At 34.9% G+C, this 22781-nt stretch overlaps 1 protein-coding gene across 2 annotated transcripts; it reads right to left on the bottom strand.

The window, feature by feature from the left end:
• Window positions 1-807: 807 nt before the first annotated feature.
• LOC114739844 (myosin-1) lies at window positions 808-20994 on the bottom strand. 2 transcript variants are annotated; one of them, XM_028927934.1, is made up of 25 exons: window positions 20676-20994; window positions 20121-20178; window positions 19559-19978; window positions 18084-18185; window positions 17857-18000; window positions 17620-17770; window positions 17466-17493; window positions 17048-17213; window positions 16845-16908; window positions 16701-16714; window positions 16519-16603; window positions 14990-15093; window positions 14705-14843; window positions 14048-14166; window positions 12120-12272; window positions 11908-11997; window positions 9038-9115; window positions 8637-8795; window positions 7866-8072; window positions 5397-5602; window positions 5153-5288; window positions 2728-2857; window positions 2473-2619; window positions 2170-2237; window positions 808-2057 (listed from the first exon to the last, which is right to left on the bottom strand). In XM_028927934.1, exons 3-25 carry the CDS (start codon window positions 19937-19939, stop codon window positions 1398-1400), a joined length of 3531 nt encoding a protein of 1176 aa, XP_028783767.1. In that variant the 5' UTR covers window positions 19940-19978; window positions 20121-20178; window positions 20676-20994; the 3' UTR covers window positions 808-1397. The 2 variants fall into 2 exon arrangements, with proteins under 2 accessions (XP_028783767.1, XP_028783766.1); XM_028927933.1 differs by having other exon boundaries at window positions 19559-20178.
• Window positions 20995-22781: the final 1787 nt, after the last annotated feature.

Here is a 22781-nt window from a genome sequence, read left to right as displayed (position 1 = left end):
TTCAATAATACTTCATTGAGATATTCAATAAGCAAAATTTGAGCGATTATTTTGGAGGTAGTTTAATCGTACATCGATATTAAAACCTTTACCATGTCGCGTGAAGTTCATCATATATGATTAAAATATAAGTCGGTTCACTTATCATATTAATGGATGCAGGAAGTGGAAAGGGAAAGGGTGCTTGGAATTTGCAATGCATGCTAATATCTGGCGTCTATTGGAGTAAATTGTAGAATCATGCCTGATTTTATGAGAGGAGGTGTTGTATTGTGGACCATGACATCCTCTTAAACAATCGAGAAGAGTTTCTTAAACATAGAGATTACTTGTTATTTATAACTAGGCTAAAATGTCATCCTCATCTCCCTTGAAATAACAAAAGTTTACTATAAGGGTTCAATACTCTCCTCGAAATAAAACGAACCAAGATTTAAATTGCTTATATTTAACACTTTGTAATACCTTGAATACATCTGTTGCATATTAAAGCAGATAAAAAAAACTAAAATATACATTTAGTCTTTTAACTGTGTACAATATTTCAATTTAATCCTTTAACTTTAAAAAATATATTTAGTTCTTTAACTCATTTTTTAAAAAAAATGATGAGATTAAAATCTTAATTATTAACAAAATATTCTCAAATAGTAACATATTAAATTTAATTTTCAAAACATCCATATTTATTACAAAATATCATCATTAAAACCTAATAATTTTAGAGTAAAAGGATCAAATGTATACCTTTTAAAGTTAAGAGACCAAATTAAAACATTGTACAAAATTAAAAAACCAAATGCATACTTTAACCTAAAAACAATAACAAAGGTTTGCATTATGTGAGTAATAAATTTGAATGCCACCTTAATAATTTGTGAATTTAATCCTTCCCTATGAAAATACCAACTTTCACACTGGGCACATGAAACTACTAGGGATTGAAGTGACACGCTGCAACTCAATTTACTGCAACTCTTGCTCAGATCTCATCAAACGAAAAAAGAAAAAAATCTCAAATAAAAAGGGCTAGCAACAACTAACCCGTTTACAGAAACTAATTCACCTTTTCTATCGTATTCTTTTCCTATTTTACACGTAGTTGCCGACAACGCCCCAGGTTAGTGCCTGCGCCGAGGCCGGCCCCCACCAGGAGGGAAAACAAAAAAACAAAAAAACAAACATCTCTCAATCTCAGTCGGAAAAGAACAACCTTATTTTGAGTAAATTTTCACTGTTCAGTTGATTTAGACTGTAATTTTCTTCCCTCCAATAGTAATAAAATAGTTTCAGCTAATTTGGCCTGTTTAGATCAACTGAACAGTTGGCATTGACTCAAAATTGTTATTTCCCACGCAAAAATGAGAGAATCTTTGTCCTCCCCTGGGGGGGGGGAATCAATTAATCCTTGTACTGTTCCTTCTTCCCCACCATTTCTTCTTCACTTTGTCAACTGCAACTTCCTCAGTTCCAAGCTTATGTAAGATGACCTTAGTTTCACGTAGTCTTGCACCATAATCCTTTTTCCAAGCTTCGAACATTTGCTTCAACCTTCTGAGCTCCTGGTCTGGGTTCAAACTTGCGTCAACTTGACCAGATTTTACCTCCACCAAGAACTTGGCATCATCACCAAATACTTGACTCCTCTGCTCAAATTCTTCAGCCAATCGACTTATAACACTCAAGCCTGCGCTCATTGATCTTGTTCCATTGCTTTCTTGGCATTCATGATTATTTCCTATATCCCAGCCACAATCTCTTTCATCACTTGCATTGACGGATGCATCTGAGTTCCTTTCTGAATCATCAATCGCAAGGCTCTTCTTTGCTATAGAGAGGCTGGACTGTAGGGATCTCATCTGCTTTTGCCACACTTCTTCCATGGACTTCATCTTCAACTCATACTCAGACCAACGGCTCTCATACTGTTGGAGCCGTTGGTGGAGGATGTCATTTTCCTCTTCTTTCTCTCTCAGTGAAGCTTCTGCCCTGAGCACCCGACGCTGTAATTCAGCTAAGAAAGAAGACTTGACCAGTACCTCATCCGATTCATTTGTCTGTTTTGGAGTTCATAAAATTTGAAGTTACAATGAATTTCTTTGAGGCGGAAAATGCAAAGCCAACTTGCACCAGATTATTTAAGTTTCTCAACTTTGGGAAAGAGGATACCTTCACGCCTTCAGATTTCAATGATCCTAAATCCCCTGAGCATCTTCTGACTAACCAGCCACGAATGACTGCAAATATAGCTCAAATTAATAAGGTAATAAATTATTTACAGAAGTTAACAGGCAATAGCCCACGTAGACTTTCACCGATCTGGACACCCTGCTGTGCCCCCTAAGCTGGATTTTCACGAGTGGAGAATTTCAATAATAAATCATGGTCCTCAGTTTTATGAGCACTTCATAAATCCGACCAACAAAAACTGGTAGCATGAATATTGGCGTTGAACGAATCTCGAACTCTTACTTGATTGTATAACAATTGCAGCTTCATTAGTGTTCTTCATTCTGCTTCTTACAAATGCCGCTTTCATCCGCTTCTGTATAAGGACAGCAGCTCGATGTCTCTGAATTGAAGCTGCATATTCGTCTCTGATTTTCTTTCCCCTAATAACTGTATTAATAGTTATGAAATTACGGTTTCCATCTTTATATATATATATATGTATATATCTTAAAGGAATATGAAATAACAAGAAATATTTGGTGAATAAGGAAATACAAGACTGAAGAGTAATGATTGCTCGGCGAAGTTCCTTCAGGTAACATCGAGCTTGGTGACCCCTGAAGCAACTTTGGACGCGTAAAATGCCATTGAGGGTACGATTTCTGGTATCTTCAAGCACTCCAATCTGCAGTCATAGTATAAGATCAACGTAATTATTTGTCTTTCATACTCCAGCTGATAACTGTAGGTTTATAGAAAGAAATACAGAGCTGTCAATGCAGATTTCGAAGGAATAAGAAGATCCTAATTAAATGCAACGCAGGCATGTCTTATTTTTCAGATACTTACATCGTAGAGTACACAAGAGACCACCATTGTCGTAAGAAAGAATATACAGCATTAAAATTGTTGTGGTCATTTTTAACATCAAATCTAAAGCACATAAAATGCATTCCTCTGTGAAGCTGGCAGCACATGTCTACTTACGCCTACATAAAATTGAGAACGGGGCAAACTCAAAAAAGGTTCCCTGCCCTACACATTCGCCAGTCTATCATTCTATCAACAAGAACAGAGATAAGAAATAAGCAAAAGAGTATTTAATTTCATCATTTTAAAAACTCGAAAGGCAGTACTTCATTTTGAAACAAAGGGACGAAACCAAAACTTTAATTTGAAGTTTGTAGCTTGTTATTTATTCTACATTATTTTTCGTTTGTTACTGTTTATTTATATTCTACTAGCTATTTTATTACTATAATAAATTTACATCTTATTTGGAAAAATATTTTTGAAACTGCATTAGGACAGAGACAGGAAATAATACTTTCGACCTTGTAAGATGGGAATCTGTTAGGACCACTTTTGGAAATCTAGGAAAATACATGTTAAGGCAAAGGTACTTTTTGCTGGGCAGAGGTTTGACTTGCTATTTTGAAAAAAGTAGAGGGTGGGTATGAGTTGGGGGTAGTGAAAGTCACTTTTTGGGTCTACAAATCTTCACTTTGGTCGAGTTGGAAAGGCAGAAAGGAATTTGAATCAGGCTTAGGTATTGGAGTGGAGAGAGCCAATCCCCTCGAAAGATTGGCAGACTTGCGTAAGAATCGTCTGCGTGTGCTGTTTGTATCTTTTGTTTGAGTCATCTGTTGAAGCTGAATTCGTACCCCTCCTATATCAGTTCACTTGTGGGTCTATTTGTATAACAAAGTATTGTTGTTTCATCAATGGATGTAAAGTGTTTTTCCACGTAATAGTATTATCAATCTCAAATTACTTCCCTCCCTTGTTTTTTCTTGTCTTTAGTCTTGTTCACGAGAGGGTCATAACAGAATCTCAATCTTCTCATAGGATTATGTTTTATAATCATCAATTAGTTTCCCGCACGAGATGTGGAAATGCATCATTCCAATCGAAATGCCTAGGAACCCAAAATACTTTTGCCGACCAAGCAGCCCCTAATGATTATAAATTTTATCTAATGGGATTCTGGAAATAGAAGTTATAAATTTTTATAGCGCTTTATAACTTATCTCTAGGAGTTTAACTTATATTTAATCTCTATTTTCATATAATTACAAATAAAAAAAAAATCCAACCCTAGGTTATGCCAACCACACAATTAAACTTGATGACCACACAGTAAAGCAACAATTTACTGTTTAGATCTGATTTAAAAATAGGAAATAGGTCCCAATAAAGAAAACTAAATATAGAGATGCCCTAAAAAATTAATATTTACAAGTTAAATTAAACAATTTATGTTTACAAGTTAAGCTTCCATATTTACAAGTCGAGGGCCATTTACAAATCAAAGCTGTAAAACGTATAAATTGGACCTCTCAGTATTTAATTTCTTACCTGGGACCTATAGATAATTTTTCCTGAAAAATAATATAGGCAGACAGAAAGAGGAGAGGAAAATGCCAATCATGAAGAAAAGATAAAATTCCATTAAATATATTATTGTTACCAAGACTACGCTGAAGCTAGATGTGACTAGACTGATAGGTTTAAAGAAATATTTTACCCAAAAAAAAAAAAAACATAGAAGGAAAAAGAAAGGCACGTGACTTTACTTGATCCAGAAACCTCAAAGCATCCACATCCTAATCATTGAAGCTCAACATTTCAAATGGCCAAAAGAAAAGGGAAGCTTATCCGTTTGGATTCTATTAAGTAGATCCTAATTCTTGAATTGCAAATTAAACCAAAAAGGGGATCACTTTCGTTAATAATTTATTATACTTTCTAATAGTAATTTCTTTGCCTGTACTCATCTAAGATTCTAAATGCTCAGAAATTAGAAGTCCGTGGAGATAAACATCGATTTCGAATATTAAATGCAATCAATTCCATTTGATCATGCCAACCAAAAGAATTTCACAGCCATGAAGACTACTGCTGCAATTAATTAGATACACACCAAAACAACGTCAACTGAAAACGATTTGCATAAGTTCAATTAATAGGATGCACATACCTGGCCTGTTCGGAAAAATAATTTTGTGTAACCAACTTGATACATATCAGGCGAAATATTAAACTGATGAAGAATTGCGACTGAAACACCAAGTGGATCCTGAGATGCAACATCCTCAAGGAGGAGAAAACCATATCTGATTCACCAGTCCCAAGCCAATAAGAGAAACATAAGGCACGAGTTGAAAGGGGGAAGGAAATAGTAAAGACAAGAACTATCATATCATACAATCTCTCTTTTATACCTTTTGGCAAACTTTTGGTGAGACATCCTGGTAGGGAAGCCTGATCTTGATATTCGAACCACTTCTAGTACCCCACAACATTTTAGTTGCTGTAGCACAAGATCTTGCTCATATAATCCTGGAGATTGGAGGTTATTGGGCTTAATACAGCGAATAAAATGTGGGGTGGTGCTCTCCAACCTTTGCATCAATTGGAACAGTTGACCCTGAATGTCAAAAGAAATAACATAATACCAAAAACAAATAAGATCCCCTACTTCTAAGAATTCCCTATGAATACTAAGAGTGCACTAGGGCAAAAATGAAAATAGAACAGGCAAAGGAGTATGTGGGATTTTGGGAGAAGATGTATCTTATTCATCTTGAATATAGCACAGCACATCTAAATATATTCACTGAATAAAAGCAGAGAATAAAACAGTCTTATGCACAGCTCTTGCAATAAAACATGCAAAACAAACTGACAAGCAATGGGAACTGATTTAATTGTAAGAATTAAATTGTGTAGCATCTTGGTTGATAGGTCAAAAGTTTCACTCCTTCAAGGTAACCAGCATCATAAGATTCATTTGATATGGTGGTGGCCCAGTAATTCTTTCCCCCTCCCTTTTACAGCAGTAACTGAAATATATTGCATGGTTTGAGCAAGCAGAACAGCATGGAATCCTATGATTCTTGGACAGAAACACGGTACGTTATTGGGTTAAGGTGGTGCAAAAAAATCTACCAACTTCTTTGAAAAGTGCGCCAAGCACCATATACTTTTCTCATGTACAAAATTTACCCATGAATTTTCACAAGTGGAGCAAAAATGACAATTCCATTACCCAAGCCCAACATCCATCACTTTAGATCATGCTGGTATCCAAGTCAGCATAATCCTCTACTTTCTCAAAAACACCCTCATCTTCTTCATCGATCAACGATCCCAACATAACCATCTTCAAACCAGCAACACATTGCATGATCAGAGATCAAGCCATATCAACAATCAACAAATCAAATAAAAAATCATCCCATATCAACAAAGTCAGATCAAGTCCTAATTAAATTCAAATAGAAAAATAAAATTTAAAAGAAAATGAAGAATTGAAGAACAAAAAAGTTTGGCAATCAACCCTGCTGAAGCATAATCAAGATTGAAGAACTGAAGACGGAAGAACTGAAGTGAAGCTCATCTAGCATTACCGGGTAGCTTCTTCCATTCAAAATACCCAAAAAAAAATTTTCCCCAATACCCAACCAGATTTTAACCCAAACAAAAAAATTTTTACTCCAAAAAAAAATAAAAATCAAACAACCAACTGCGTTATTTGCTCAAAATACCCAGATCTCACTACCTTCTTCTCTGGCAAGCACTCTCAGCGACATCATCTAGACTTCAACAAGTGTCTTGTGGCATTTGATTTTCGCCTGAGGCTATGACTAGGGAAGAGCATCAAAACATTGAGCATCATCTAGGTATCTCTAACCACATTATCATCATCTAGACTTCATCGTCATCGTTTACAACTTGCTACCGCCCGCCTGTCACTATAGGCACCAGTATGTGAAGAAAATGGGTAGTTAGGTCAAAAAATTGAGTGAGATCAGGGTATCTTTGGTCACATCGTCGTTGTTGGGACTTTGTCATCATCATCGACGACCTTCACCGTCACTGCTATTGGTGGGGGATGCCACCATAGTCTCCAGAATTAGAAGAATATGGGGAGATAAGGAGGAAAGGTGAGGGATCAGGAGAGATGGAGGAAGGGTAAGGAAAGTGAGAAGGGCATTAATGGAAATCCATAAATTTTAAAATTTTTTTAAATTAATATATTAATATTAGCTGGCATTATTTTTATTTTTACCTTTTTCTTCTACTGCCAACTAGGATATTATTATGGCCATATGCATCCATGTTAGCATTTTCAGTAAAAATCTCTTTCTCTAATGGTCAAAATTACTGGGATCAACGACAGTGTTACTTTTGCTCCACATTTGAACATTCATGGGTAAATTTGTACTTGAGGAAAGTATATGGTGTCTGGCACATTTTTGGGAAAAAAATGGTGGGTATTTTTGCACCTTAACCCTACTTTATTCTGTAGTAAAGTTAAATATTTTATTCCCATTTTTTTCAGGGTTTATGAGGCTTTATGTTGCATGTTTATTTCTTTTTAAGCGACACTTGATTGGCCAATATTCTTTGCCCATTATCCCCTTTCATGTTTCTTGATATTCTTGGCCCTTTATTTCTGTTTATGTGAAGGATTGATTGCTCATTTTCTGTGACCCTAATTGTAACATCCGTTTTGAAATAAAATAAGAAATATGTCACTATTTTCTAAAATTCTTCAAATAGCATACCAGATATTCCAACATATGTATTAATTTAAAGACAAAAGAAACTAGAGCAATAATTTGCCTAAGTTTCAGAACATGTCATTAAAGCTGAAACTTTTTAGAATTTCAGTTTTGGTGAAGTACCTTGAACTTTGTCGCAACACTCAGCTTTTGGGAATCAGCTCCACCTGATTTGTGTAAGGGACCGACAACAGGCTTCTCAGACTGAGTGAGCATAAAGGATGCAAATATCTGAGGAAGATCACACCTGCATGACGATAGAAGTTGAATGGAATCCAAGTGTAATAGGTCCCTGTTTTTTTCTAGAAATCCAGTTGTGTCGTATGTGACCTGAGGAAAGGAACAAATGGAACAATTAAACATTCAGCTGAGAAAACTAATACGTAGCCCCTTTGGTTTTGCGATATAGTATTGGACTTAACATGAAGCCAAATCAAAATTATGGCTATTGCACACTTGATTCAATTCTAAGCTTCTAGCATGATGCTTACAATTTATATAGAGTAAATTAGATAAAAATTCATTGAATTTAACTAAAATTACATGGACCTTCTCTTCTCTCTAATTTCAAAATATAAGGGAACTCCCAGAACCAAAATGTTGTTCTACTCTTTAGTTGAATTTTAAATTTTTTGGAACTAAAATACCTTCCATTAACGTAAATAGATTCAACAGAAAATACGCTAGTTAAAAATCTTTAAGGAAAGCATCTAATTTACTCGCTCATACACTCCAAAAACACAGCAGTGTCATATTGTAGAGGCTAAACCAAGTCAAATGTAATGTTACTATAATGAAAATCATATTTTGATATCTTATGGATATTTATGAGCTCCTTTGTCAGAGAGACAAACAGGAACCAATACAGTATTATGAGCCTAACAAGATGAATACCTCCCCAGCATAGTGACACGCAGTAAAAGCCTTGTCTCGCTCTCCTCTGAAACATGAATTAGAATTCAAATGCTGCTTAAGCTTGTTAGCAAATGTCAGATCTGTGCCATTAGGGAATGTGGACTCTTCATCTAACAGAGATAGTAATCCCAGTGGTTTCTGCACATATCAAAAGTTGAGAAAAAATACATTCAAATTTGAGTATCAACCATGAATGACAGAAGTTCTCTGGTAAGCAAACTTAGTGCTGTTTCCACAATGAAGTTTAGCCATTTACTATGCACGTGCATCTCTCTATACATGAGGGGTTTCAAGACCATATTTCCTATAAATCCAAATTCCAATTGAAAAGCATGTTACAGATAGCACCCCCGGGGGGGGGGGGGGCTGTACAACTATACCTGTTCAAAAAGATTGAGGCAGTCTTGGTTATCATCAAATTCAATTTTTGCCCAGTCAATGCCATCTTGGATGTATTCCTGGAATAAGAATGTACCAGTTCACATGTATATTCGAATGTCTCGAATGTTTAGCTTTAAGATGTAAGCATTACACATTTTCAAAGACAGATCTTCATTTTAGATGGAAGCTTTTAGAAGAGTTAATTCTATGATTCAAATGCCATTTTGGAGGCTGCTGATAAGTATTAAACCGTATACTGGAGAATAAAATCACAGCATCTCAGACATGCTCTTCGTAAAGGAGCCCTTTTTTCCTCAAAATCCAATCAATTGGATTAGCTCAAGCATTTAGGCCCCGTTTGATATGATGGAGTGGTTTTTGATGGAATTGGAATAAGAATCAGAACTGGAATAGGCAAGAGAATAGAATTGGATTCTAAAAGTATGTTTGGTATGACAATGGAATTTTGTACATTTTTTTCTTTAATATATATATTATCATATCAAATGACTATAATAGCCTTCATTTAAAAGGGAAAAAACAAAACAAGACCTCATCTTCTCCATAATATTGCTAGAAAAGATACTGATATCATCACCGCCAGATAACAACAAAGACATCATTGCCAGAAAACATCACAGAAGCTCATGAAAACATGAACAAAAAACATGATGGTTTGTAGAAATCGAAAGAAGAAATCAAAAGAACTATAGACTGCCACAGGTGCTTCATAATCGTTGGCTAAGGATTTCAGATCTGGGCCTGAAACTAAAACACAAAAATAGAACTAAGAACAGAAACCAAGATCGAAGATGAAGGAGATAGAAGACAGATTGAAGAATAGATTGTTGCTAAGAGGGAAACCTTTCATCCTCAGCTATGGATTTTAGATTTGGGCCAAAAACATAAATGCCATTGTCGCCACTGTCATCGAACCCACATGGTCCCCATTGCAAATGCTAGTCTTTTAACAATAGCTATCCTCTAAAGCCATGCCAACCACAATTGCTTGAAGATCTTGGTGTTCGACTAACACACAGAGAGAGGTTGTCACAGGTTGGGGTTGAGATCATCGTCATTACTATCTAGGGAAGAAGTGTCATCATTGATAGGTGGTGCATGATTGCTATCTCGTCACTGATGGGTAGAGCTAGTGAGCATTGGTCGTCAAAGGTGTGTGTCCCACTGAGGCCTCCCAAGTCAGCAAGGATGTAGGTGAGAAAAAAAATCTAGCCAGCTCCATGGGGGACGATGGAATTGGATTCAAGGCAATTTGACAGAATTGGATTCTACAAGGAATTAGATTCGTGGACACCAAACAACCCAAAACATGGATTCCAATTTAGTTTCCATTTCCCCAGTTTCAATTCCCATCTACCAAACACAGCATTAGCGATCAAAACCCAGTACCGTGGCTTAGTGAACAGCGTTAAGTGTTGTGTTTAAAAGCATTGGGAACAAATAAAGTCAGGTAGACCGTACCATTTTAAGTGTTGTATTATAAGAATGTTTTAAACATCAATGTGGGTGACAATATTTTAGCAGGTGTTGATGATGCTGTACCATTAGATCTAAAGAAGAAATTGTCTCAAATATTTGATATTCAAGATCTTGGCCCATTTAAATATTTTTAGTTAATTGACTATGCTAGGTCAAAACGAGGGATTTATATCAATACATAAGAGTCTGTGCTTCATGTAAATGGATAGGTCGTAGAAGATACATGAAAGAGGAAAATCACTTTCTGCTGTCCAGAGCATTGACCTCAAATTTCCTTCTGTTTTGGATAAAGATACTGAGCATATTAGAGTACCTTAGCCTTGCTTTGGGTCTGACCTAGAAAGGGCTGTAATGGGGATCGTGACTCGCATTTTGGGCTTATATTAGCTGTGGGTGTATCCTGGGAGAGGTAGGTCTTATTTTGTAAACAGAGTGTAGTGACAATAGCTCTTGCCCCTTGAATGCCAGATGGGAGTGGAGGAAGATCTTTCTTCATCATTTTTATCTTTCAATTCCGAATGTGTTTTCTATTATACTTATTGTTGTAACTTCCTACACTACTGGAGAAAGAATATTGTGAATTAATCTAAGTTCAGTGATGGATTTCCTACTGTTACAAGCTTCGGTTCTATCAATAGATAAATAACGAGAATATCAGAGTAGAGAGAATGCTTTGAAATTATCTCAATTTTTGTAGCATGATTTGTTTTTCTTATTTATTTTCTATTCAAAGCACCATACAGGTCAAAAGTAGTACCGGCTATTATGCGACCATATCTTTAAAAGGCTTAGTATGACTTGGCACAATGCAAGTTGAGAGGTGAAAAGATTTCCAATAACAGGATCAAAGAATGATTTTGAAGAACCAGGAATCTCCCCAAAAAAAAAAAAAAGGCAGTATAGACCTACACATATATTACATTCCATTTTGCTTTTGTTCAAGCAGCTGGATTCATTATGGTATGGGAGAAAATGATCAGAGCAAAGGCAAAGAGAACGTATTCAGATATCAAATGAATACTTCATGGCTTTACAACTAATGGGCACCTCTGTTTATAGGCCTTGAGCTAAGGAAAATTTACAATAGTATCCCTAGAGCTAGGATGAATGTTCAATTGCATCTTTAGAAACTAGGTTATCGATGATAGACTCAAATCCACCCACTCACAAATTAGTAATTCCACAGTATATACAGAAATGCAATATGACATGCATAACTTTTGTTCTATCTTGAATAAATGACGATTGAAGAGTTGAATGAACAATAGTATCTCTATGAACTTGATTGTTTGCAATTAACTCAAAAAGAAAAAGAAAATATAACTAAATATTCCATGTTATAAACGCAAAGGAAACATGTCACAGATACCTCCTGTTCTAACTTGAATAAATGACGATTGAAGTGTTGCTGCAATCTCTCATTTGCATAATTGATACAGAACTGCTCAAAACTATTCCTCTGCAGATATAGACTGACTAATGAGTAACATCAAGAAAGACATTATATGTCAATATTCACACAAGAGGAGAGTGGTCAGATAGATTTGAAGAAAAAGGGAAAAAAGGGGTAATAAAACGTACATCAAATGATTCAAACCCATATATATCTAGAATGCTGATTGATCTGCCTGTACACCTTTTGCCAACAGCGAGCGATTTGTTTATTTGCACTACCAGCCAATCAAACAGACAAGCATATATTGACTTCGCCAAAGCATCTCTAGCATCAATGGCCTATAAGACAAAATATAGAATGGAAGCTAATGAGGGACAATCTGTATTTAAGATATAGTTACCATACATATTGTGGAAACAATAGGAATCCATTCTATTTATACATTTTGCATGATGCCTAAAAATTCCCGGCAACATCCATGAAACCCTTGAAATACTAGAATAGAGGAAGGCTATTATGGAAGAGATTAGAGATCTAGAGAAAAACAATACTTGGGAAGCAGTTGATTTGCCACAGGGAAAGAGACCAGTAGGATGCAAATGGGTTTTTATACCGAAGTTTAAGCCTGACAGTTCCTTAGATAAATACAAGGTTCAGTTAGTGACTAAAGGGTTTACTTAGGCTTATGGCATAGACTACACTAAGACATTTGCCCCAATTGCAAAGCTCAACACAGTTAGAGTCCTACCACCATCAGCTGCAAATTTTAACTGACCACTCCAACACTTGGACATCAAGAATGTGTTTCTCAATAGTGACCTAGAGAAAGTTTATATGACCCTACCTCTGACTTTTGAAAACAGAGGCAAAAGTAAACAAGTTTGCTGCTTTAAAAAATCTCTTTATGGGCTGAAACAATCCCCCAGAGCATGGTTTGATAGATTCTCAAAGTTGCTGAAGAAAGAGCACTATTTGCAGGGCCAATCTGATCACACACTCTCTGTTAACCACAATGAAGGAAAGAGGGCCATACTAATTGCCTATGTAGATGATATGATTCTAAATAGAGATGACATTGAGGAAATAGAGATTAAGGAAAGTCCTAGACTCTGAATTTGATGAGAAAGATCTAGGCCAAGTGCTATTTCCTTGGCATGGAAGTTGCCAGGTCAAGCAAAGGGATACGCATCTCATGGAAGAAAGATCACCTTGATCTCTTAACAGAAACTGAAATGCTTGGTTGCAAGCTGATTGATACTCCCATCACAGTACAAAAGAAGAAAAAGAAGGGAGAGGAAAGCAAAGATGATGATGAAGAAAAAGAAGAAAAGAAGGAGGAAAAGGAAGAAGAAGGCACGCTTGTTGACAAGGAAAGATATAAGAGTTCAGTGGGAAAACTAATATACTTGTCATGTACAAGACTAGATATTGCCTTTGTTGTGAGCTTGGTAGTAAACCAACGTACACACTCACCAAAAGAAACTCACCTAAGACTCTGTTAAGAATTGTTATGTACTCAAAGGATACCCAAGAAAAGGGCTTATTCTTCAAAAAAGGTAAACAACCCAACGTAGAGATATATATACTGACACCAATTATGGGGGCATTTTTGAGGATTGAAGATCCACATCTGTGTATTGTATCTTCATGCAGGGCAACCTAATAACCTGGAGGAGCAAGAAACAGTCTGTGGTGTCTAGAAGCTAAACTCAAAGCCATAACACATGGAAACCTATGAAGGATTGTGGTTACAAAAACTCCTTAAAGATCTAAGGATTGAGGTGGAATTGGCCATCAAGCTCTATGCTAATAGCAAGGCAGCTATAAGCGTGTCTTACAATCCAATTCAACATGATAAAACGAAACATGTTGAAATAGACAGGCACTTCATCGAGGAAAATATTGAAAATGGAGTCATGCATCTAATAATATGTTCCACCAATGGACTTCTAAGAGATGGTTTTGATGAATGCATAAGGAGGCTGGACATGATAAATATCTATGATCCAACTTCCAAATTGCTAATGCCTAGACCTTTCCTCCTCCAAAGTAATATTTCCAAGAGGCATAATTTCATATAAAAGTTATATTATTCATACAGTAGCCATTTTACCTGCGATAGCTTCAACTTTTGAACAATATTATCATTACCAACTTTCATGTTGCGAGTCGATAAAGTTAATTTAAGATCTCCAATGTCAGAGCGTATCAATTTGGCGACGTTCAACAGAGCTGAAGATATAGCCGAAACAAAATACACCCATAAGTGAGCTGATGCAGCTTCAATAGCAAAATAATTAGCTTACAAATCCTTAAATCAACCTTTTGAGGAACTCCCTCATTGCCCTCCAAATTGATATAAGATAGAAAATGAAAGCAAGAAAAAGTGATTAGCTATGTGACTCCTTCAAAACAGTTTATTTTGGTTCAATGAAGTTGAAGACCGCAAAAAGGATTTTAAAAAAAAAAATCTAAAATTCATCAAAAACACAATTTGATTGAGAAGGAACTGAAGATTACTTTGTGTTAAGGCAATCTTCCTACGTTGCCAATGTTTCTGTTGTGGAAAAGCTAACAGTGTTATTCCAAGAGTCATACTATACTAATTCTGCTTTTTATCTGCACATAAGACGGAGTTTCCAATGCATTCTTTTTTTTATCTATCACATTTTCTAATAGAAAATAGGTGTTCTTTTGGTAATTGACACAATTGTGCTGCAAAAACACTATGCTACAAATACTTTGAGCGGACGTTTCAGAGGATCCTTACCCTCGTCTTCTACAGCTTGAACATGATTTTCATGATCAATTATAGTAAAAGATATGTTTCCTAGCCATAGTACTGCAGCAAGCATTGCAAATACATTCTCCTGGTCTTCTTTGCTGATGTGGACAACATCCAAAGCTTCCTGGAAATTGTTGGCACTAAGATAAATTCATATGCATGTCAAACTACTGTTTCAAAACAAAACATTGACCAGGGAAAAGAAAGAGAATCAATGAAATGATTTTAATGAAGATAAATCATCTGCCACAGTTGGAAAGTAAAATGTACCATGACTATGCTAAATTCCTCTGCGTCATTAACACCAGATATCAAATAACAATTACTCTGCCTGAGATATTTGTAGTCTTCTGCACTATGCAGATTCAACTTCTCTGTGTTATAGAACCAACAAAAACAACAAAGGAAAAATAAGCAAGAAAATAAACAGAAATTATATATAATTAATTATAATGAAATAAAAGGCCATGGTATAATATTACGTTTTGACTGTTCTCATTTATTTTTTCAAATATTTTTGGAAGTCAAGTGTCCCTTGCAGGTTCAAAATCCATATTACTTCTACTAGAACAGTGACAGAAAATAATTAATCATAGAAGTCTTGAAGTTTATTATTACTTCACTAATATGTATAATTAAATGCTGATTGATACAAGCGTTTATGGACTAGTCAAAATCTGTACAAATAATTGCTGATTGAACATCGTGCAAAGTGGTGGGTACTAAGCAAAGATTCATGGAGAATTACTTTTGAGAAATGATTTGCATAGAGATGAAATAATTGATAGAGCTAGGAAGGTTCATGTTTAACGGAGGCAAACTTGATCCAAAAGCCATCAAATGTATTTTATCTGGGACTCATCAACCAAAAATGCTACAAATGCTATCCTTCTACCACCAAAATAAATACAAAGGATGTCATATTGTTCAGAAATTGACCTTTCTATTCTTAAACACCCATTCAAGGACAGCATGAGAGCAGTCACAATATGCAGGGATGGATATGTGGTATGACAATAGACCTGAAACTATCGAAACTACCCACATCAATCGCCTAGAAATCAACCCAAATTTAGCCTTGAGCATGAGTCCAGTTCCCTTAAAGCCATAAGCTTTCTAGAACATGAAAGCACCAATCCCATTCATATACCTACTAAGGTCATAGTTTATCCAAGAAGAGCATGAGAATTAATGAGATAGGGCCTAAAGCATCTTCCAAGCCCATACTCCGTCCAAATCCAGGTCAAAGAAGAGTTAGCATACATACAGCCCTACAGCCCTGAAGAAAGGGGCATAGCCTCATACCCAACATCCTCTATGTAATTACATTATTTCAACAAGTTGCCTCCTAGTTATCAATGGTTTGTAGAAAGTATTTTTAGATAACAGATTCCCCAAAGCACTGGTGAAGCAATGAAGAAACCAGAAAAGAAGACCATTGAAAATGAGACGAATGCAGTAAAACAGAACATCCTTAGACTCTCTTATCTAGTTCTGTATACTAAAATACAGATCAAAGAAGTTAATGCTTTGACCGCTCTCTGCATTCCTAAACTATTTTTCTCTGATTTTTTAAAATTTAAATTAAATAGTAGCATATTCAAAAAGGGATAGCTATCCTTTACATTGAAGTAATCGCATTATCATCTTCAAGGTCATGATCAAATAATATGCCTAGACAACAAAAACTCAAACTGATGTTACACACCCCAAAAAAAAAAAAAAAAAGCAACGAACTCAAACATTATTTACAATATTCAACAAATACAACAAAGTGAAGGCTAAAAGCCAGTAATTACCCCTGAGAGAAGGTGGTGCTCCAGCACATAGCTGATAAAATATATGATATGACCTTTCTCCTTCATTGCATTGGACTACTCTAGACTGCTCAATCACCAAATCAAAATAGTGTCTAGTGATGTAAGATGAGATTAATGCAAATGGTCATGTAAAGATACAGCTCAAAAGAATGAACAGTTACCTTTTCCAGCAAAACTGTGCATGTCATGCGGGGAACATCACAATCAACAGGTGGATACAAACATTTAACAATATAGTTAGTTGAAAATTTCTTGGGGAAGCAAAAGCACATGGTTTCAATCACAAAATTCAGGAGTAAACTAACATGTCTGAATATTAGCACCCGATATCTTTCCAGTCTCACTGAAGTGTATCTCAATGAGCTTTCCCTGTGAAATGTTGGCTCAAATTATGAGAACTTTCAGTATAAATTAAATGAGATCAAAACTTAACATGAAGAGAACCATTACTCAATACACTTGAGGAAACATAAACTGAAAGATTTAATATGACGAATAAGGATCTTACAAAACGACTTGAGTTGTCATTTCTCAATGTCTTCGCATTGCCAAAGGCTTCTAGTATTGGATTAGTCTTCAATATCTCATACTCTATTCCACTTCCACCTCCCAGAGCAGCCAAGTACTGCATTGCTATCTTTGCTGTCTCAGTTTTTCCAGCTCCACTTTCGCCACTGAATATGGTAAGGATAAATCATAAATTAAGTCCCAATGTAAACAGAATATAAAATAAACAATTAAATGATATCACATGGAGGGTTCAGAATGTTTAAAAAAGTGGAAAGCCAAGAGGAAGATTGACATAATAGAAAAAAACTTCAGATAGAAGATGATGAGAAAGCTGTTAGTTCATCAAATAATAATAGGTGGACCTCAGAGTACATATTTAAAATTACCAAAATTTTGTTAACTAACTATTTACTGACCTTATGATAATGGATTGATTTACTTCATCTGGACAACAAAGCAAGAATAAGAGTTAGACATGCTTAAAGCAAATGAGGTTTCTAACAGCTAAGATCTATTCTATATTTACGGATGCATACATGTATGTATGCATGTGGGAAAAGAAAATGTGACCTCGTATCATTTCCTGAATAGCTGTCTCTGTAATGGCATATACATGAGGGCTTTCAATTGTTTTACGCTTGTATGCTTCGATATAATCATTTCCATATAAAGGAACTTTCTTAAAGGGATTTACAGCAACCAAAATTGGCCCAGCTTTCGTCTGATCACACAGTTTTAGACATAAAGATGTTACAACAGCTTATATTGAGGAGACAATGAAGCTATAACTTCAAAATAAGAACTTACATAAATCATATTTTGATTGTATCTATGCTGCAAATTGTATAAAACTGAAGGTTCGTTTAAATAACTAAGTTGCATTAGATCATCCACTCCCTCAAGAATATCAGGGTTTGCCGGCACCAAACTTTCACTGTTCACTTTTAAAACCTATAACAAGGAGAAGAGTACACTTCAACAGACATTCAATAGAAAAACCATTACGTAATATGTAGATTTCAAAAACATTTTACCTTCCCATCAGGCAGTGAAATAACAGATTCAGTTCCAGAAATTGATAACATTTTCCCCAACTCCCAATTTCCATTTGGAAGTTGAAACCATGACTGGAGCTTCTGAAATATTGAACTTAGAATGTAAGAGAGATATTTCATATATTTAATATATTTTGTTAACTTGTACGAACTCTTCAAACTGTTGTAAAAGTGACTTACATGGCCATTTCTGCTTTCAAAGCGTTTATAACTTATAATTATAACTATAATTACAATTTATAATTTATAATAATCTTACGAAGAAAACCATCAAAGGCGTTCATGAATTTATACCCATCATCCAGTATAATACATTCAACAGACAACCATGTTAATGAAAATAAAGAGAAGAAAGTTATGGATGCTTTAAATTGACGCTGGAGGAATGTCCAAATTTCCATGTACTGATAATCTTCTCCAATAATTTCTATGCAGATGAAACATAAAGCAAATCAAGTCAATGAAAAGAAGAAATGTTTCCTTCACTGGTTTTCCTTTAGTTTGCTTAACTAAATCCTGTTCCTACAGTTCAAGGAAAAATAAAAATAAAAAATTCATCGTTCCCTATCAGCTCATTTTCATTCCTAACATTCTGCAAAGCACCAGTCCAATTGAACATTAGGACTAAGAAGCCACAGCATATGTCAGAGGAACTAAAAGATTGTCAATTATTTTGTGACCCATTTATCCTAAAGCCTGGATGTAGCTTTGTTTTTCAACCCATTCCATTCCTACCATGTTCTGAACTATGAATCCGATGCTTTCATATCCAGACATCCATGTCTTTAAGAATTTAGGATACTAAATTGATAATGGCACGATCATTCAAAGAGCAAAATAAGGTTTTTGTCAGAAAGCAAATAGACCCTATTTTAAGCATATCCTTTTCACATCCTCACATCAACTATTCAACCTCAGTATCTTAGATGTTCTTCAACTGATAGTCCAGCCGCTTATGACTTCAGAAGCATGACCCCTCCCCCAAAAAATATTTATAATACATACATACCATAGGAAAGATAAAAATAGCTTAACCCATATGATTAGTCTAAGCTCATAGAAATTTGTGAGAGAGAGCTCACAAGCAATAAAAACCATCTATAATCAATATCAATAATACTATAAATAACACAATTTTTAATACAAGTTAATTATTAAAACAGGGCATGACCTCCAATATCTTCTTTAGCTAGCAAATCGTGTGTGGCTCAGTCTGTGCGTATTTAATCCTTTAATCAGAAACAGGCATAAATTAGTTATTGATTATTGATTACCAAAACGTAAGTTCAAGGCTGAAACTTCCAATTAAAAAAATTGAGATTGCAAAAATTTATAGACTTAGACATTCTCCAACAATGATGAAGCTATTTATCTAACTGAGAAAGCACATCACAAGAGTCATTAACCAAACTCAAAGCTCAGGGACAAAATTTGGAATTAGGAGCGTAGAGTACCATGTTTGAAGCATAAGGTGTTGTATCACTCCACCTGCGTTCCCAGAAAGATTTTGAGATTGAAGAAAGGGGCAGAGGTAAAGGATCAACTTCTTCATCACCACTTGAGTGCCTACTTTCTAGTGATGTATTTTTTCCACCATATGGCGAGTCCTCATTGACGAAATCCATGTCACCAGCACAGTCCTGAAGTACCTCGGAAACCTTCTTTCCTATCGCACCATTTTCAGGACTACCTGATGCTACTACATCAGTGCTTCCCGGTTTAACATTTGGACTTTTTCCCAGAATATTAGGGGTTGCATTGCCTGTCAACTTGAACTCAGACGAAATTGATTTGATAGATTGAATGGCAGGTGGGACCCTAGATGTTTGAGACATTTTCCTTTGCCAACACCAAGAATGGTTACCAGTGGCAACTTCAATGGGATAAAGAGAGATTTTTTAGAAGTTCACTTTTCAACGAACATATCCATTTAAACACTAAGAGGGTCCCATTCAATGACTTGATCAGATAAACATAAATAGATAATAGAGGGGACCATAGCCCGAGATACAGAATTTACTCCTCAGTGCTCCTGACTCAAAGTCTTCATGGACACGTTCCGCCTCTTTTGAAGCTGAAAAAATCAAAATCATCAATATGACACAGCCATACCCCACTAGGTAATTCAAGGACCCAAGCAATAAGACCTTCGAGTAAACCTAGCCCAAAAATAGACTTTCCCGATTTGAAAAGTTGAGAAGTTTTCAAGCTTCAAACTCCCTCTTCGTTATTTTGGAAATGCAGGAAGTATTGCACAAACAGATCTTTTATTTTACTGGAATGCCGGCTGCTGATAAAGCCAGAAATAGAAATGTTTCGATTTCGAATAATTTTCCCCCCAGGAAAGCAAAAAAAATATGACTTCAATTAAGTTGAAATGCTTGACTTTGCAACCGGAAACAAAATAACCCTCAAATACAAGTTCTCAGTCTCATGAATTCTCTTCCGTGTTTCTATCAGCAGTTACAAAATCTTATAAGCAAAGACAAAGACGAGACACGCAAAAAGCAGCAGAGAAATAAACAGAATGCGCCTAGTATCTCCGAGCACCATTAAAACCGATCTGCTAACCTCCCAAAAGGCAGTTAAGAGTTCAAATTTCCACCATAAAGCAGACTAAGAACGGATCAACCTCTGGAAGAAAATTGATGAGGCTGCAAGAGCAGCTCACGAACCAAAGCCAAGAGGATTATCAAGTAAGAACAAAGATTTCACGGAACAAGATCTTGCAAAACGAGGGCTGGGGTTAGCGAGCACTCAGACGAATTAAAAGCTGTTCAGGAAGAGTCTAGTCTAGCAAATAACAAGGATATGCTTGCTTTCAGAGAAAGCTGAGGAAGAAAATGAAAATACCAAGCCAACCACCCAAGGTGTGTGGAGAAAACGGAGCTGCTTTCCTCTCTATGCTAAATTAATCAAATTGCGGGCTTTTGCGTCGCCACCAAATTTCAAATTTTTAAAATTAAAATTTAAAGTACATGTCATGAAACCATGTGGCGACTGTGAGTCGATTTTTTAAACAAGCACGGGACACCGTTACCTTGAAAAAATCTAGGAAAAATTGTAATAAAATTGCAACTAAGAGAATTAAATACAAAAGATCTCTTAAAATTATCAAATTATTTTGAAATCTCAAAGGACCTCATTGTAAGAGATTTTATTTGTTGAATTATCAAATTGTTCTTTTTTAAAAAAAAATACATTAACAACTAAAATAGTAGTTATTAACAACTTAAGGTATAATGATTAACAACTATCACAGTTGGTATTAACAATACATTTTCTCAGTGCATCACAAAAATGTAATGCATAAATTATCAATAGCTATTATGATAATTGTTAGTCGTTACATCTTAAGTTGTTAATGACTGCACTTTCAATTGTCAATACGTACTTTAAAAAAAAGAAGATAAGTACAATTTGATAATTAAGCAAATAAAATCTCTTGTAATGAGGTCTATTGGGACTTCAAAATAATTTAAGAATTTTAAAAGAACATTTTGTATTTAATTATCTAAAGTAGGACCTGATTGCAATTTTTCCAAAAATCTATGTAAAACAGCAAACACTAAAACCTTCACCACTTGCTACCCCTTAAAAAAAAAAGGGGTGAAGGTGATCAAGGATACAAAAAATATCATTACTATAATGAATAAGTTTTGCTAAGTGAAAAAATACAAGAGTTGCCGTCTCTATAAATATGTTGAAAAGAAATTTGTCAATCTCTATTAAGGGTGTGTTTGGATGAAACCAAACCGTGGTTTGGAAAAGTGATTCTGGAGAATAGATTCTGTGGAGAATAGATTTTGTGGAGAATAGATTCTGAGAAAAAGTGATTCTGAGAAGTGAGAGTGTTTGGATAGTTATTACCAGAAGTGCTTTTTACATGTGGAAATTACCAAAAAGGATATAAGTTAATATGATAATTATATAAAGGATAGATTTTATGATTTATTTTGATTTGAAGAAATAAAATTGTTAATAAAATAATTTTTACTAACATAATTAATAATATATAAGATAATATAATTAATACATAATTAATATGTGTTCATATATTTATAAAACATAATATTAAATATGTTTATAGAAAAATGATTTTTTTTATAACAGAAAAATATTAATTTTGTTTAAAGATTGTAAACGTGAAATCCCATAACATTTTTTCACAACTATTTTTTGTAATAACATACTACATGTATAATAACCTCTGATATTTAATACAATTAATTAATTAATTGTCACCACACATATATATTCATAAAATATAAGAGTGAAAAATATTTTTAGAGAAGATGAATTATTTTGTTGCAACCAGAAAGTCATGTATTTTTCATGAAGATTATAAATATAAAATGGGATGATATTGTTTGATAAAATAGAATAAACACGTCTTAAAATAATTTATTAATTATTCAAATAAGTAATAATTAGCTTGAGAATATAAGGTATAATATTAATAAGAGAAATATAAATAAAGAAGTGTCATAATCATTAAGATGATGCATCGATACAAAGCATTTGTAATAGGTTTTGTTTTTAACTACATATTACAATCTATGACAAAAGGAAATAAATAAGACATGACTACTATCCTCGTATTGAATTAACAAGTTCGTCTCTTATGCTATCACGAACCTGAGCCATGTAAGATGAAGATTGAATTGATGAATGTAT

This window comes from Neltuma alba, unplaced genomic scaffold (assembly GCF_004799145.2).
Source record: "Neltuma alba isolate B1F8T4 unplaced genomic scaffold, ASM479914v2 tig00002944_pilon, whole genome shotgun sequence".
Taxonomy (NCBI): Eukaryota; Viridiplantae; Streptophyta; class Magnoliopsida; order Fabales; family Fabaceae; genus Neltuma; species Neltuma alba.
Note: the sequence above shows the minus strand (reverse complement) of the source record. Positions and strands in the feature narration are given on the sequence as shown.

Excerpts from the sequence above, each read along its gene's own strand:
- LOC114739844 (XM_028927933.1), bottom strand. The coding sequence starts at position 19,939 with ATGTCTCAAACATCTAGGGTCCCACCTGCCATTCAATCTATCAAATCA. Across the intron at positions 18,186-19,558 it reads CACCTTATGCTTCAAACATG|AAGCTCCAGTCATGGTTTCA; the intron begins GTACTCTACGCT and ends TCAATATTTCAG. Across the intron at positions 2,058-2,169 it reads TGAAATCTGAAGGCGTGAAG|ACAAATGAATCGGATGAGGT; the intron begins GTATCCTCTTTC and ends ACTCCAAAACAG.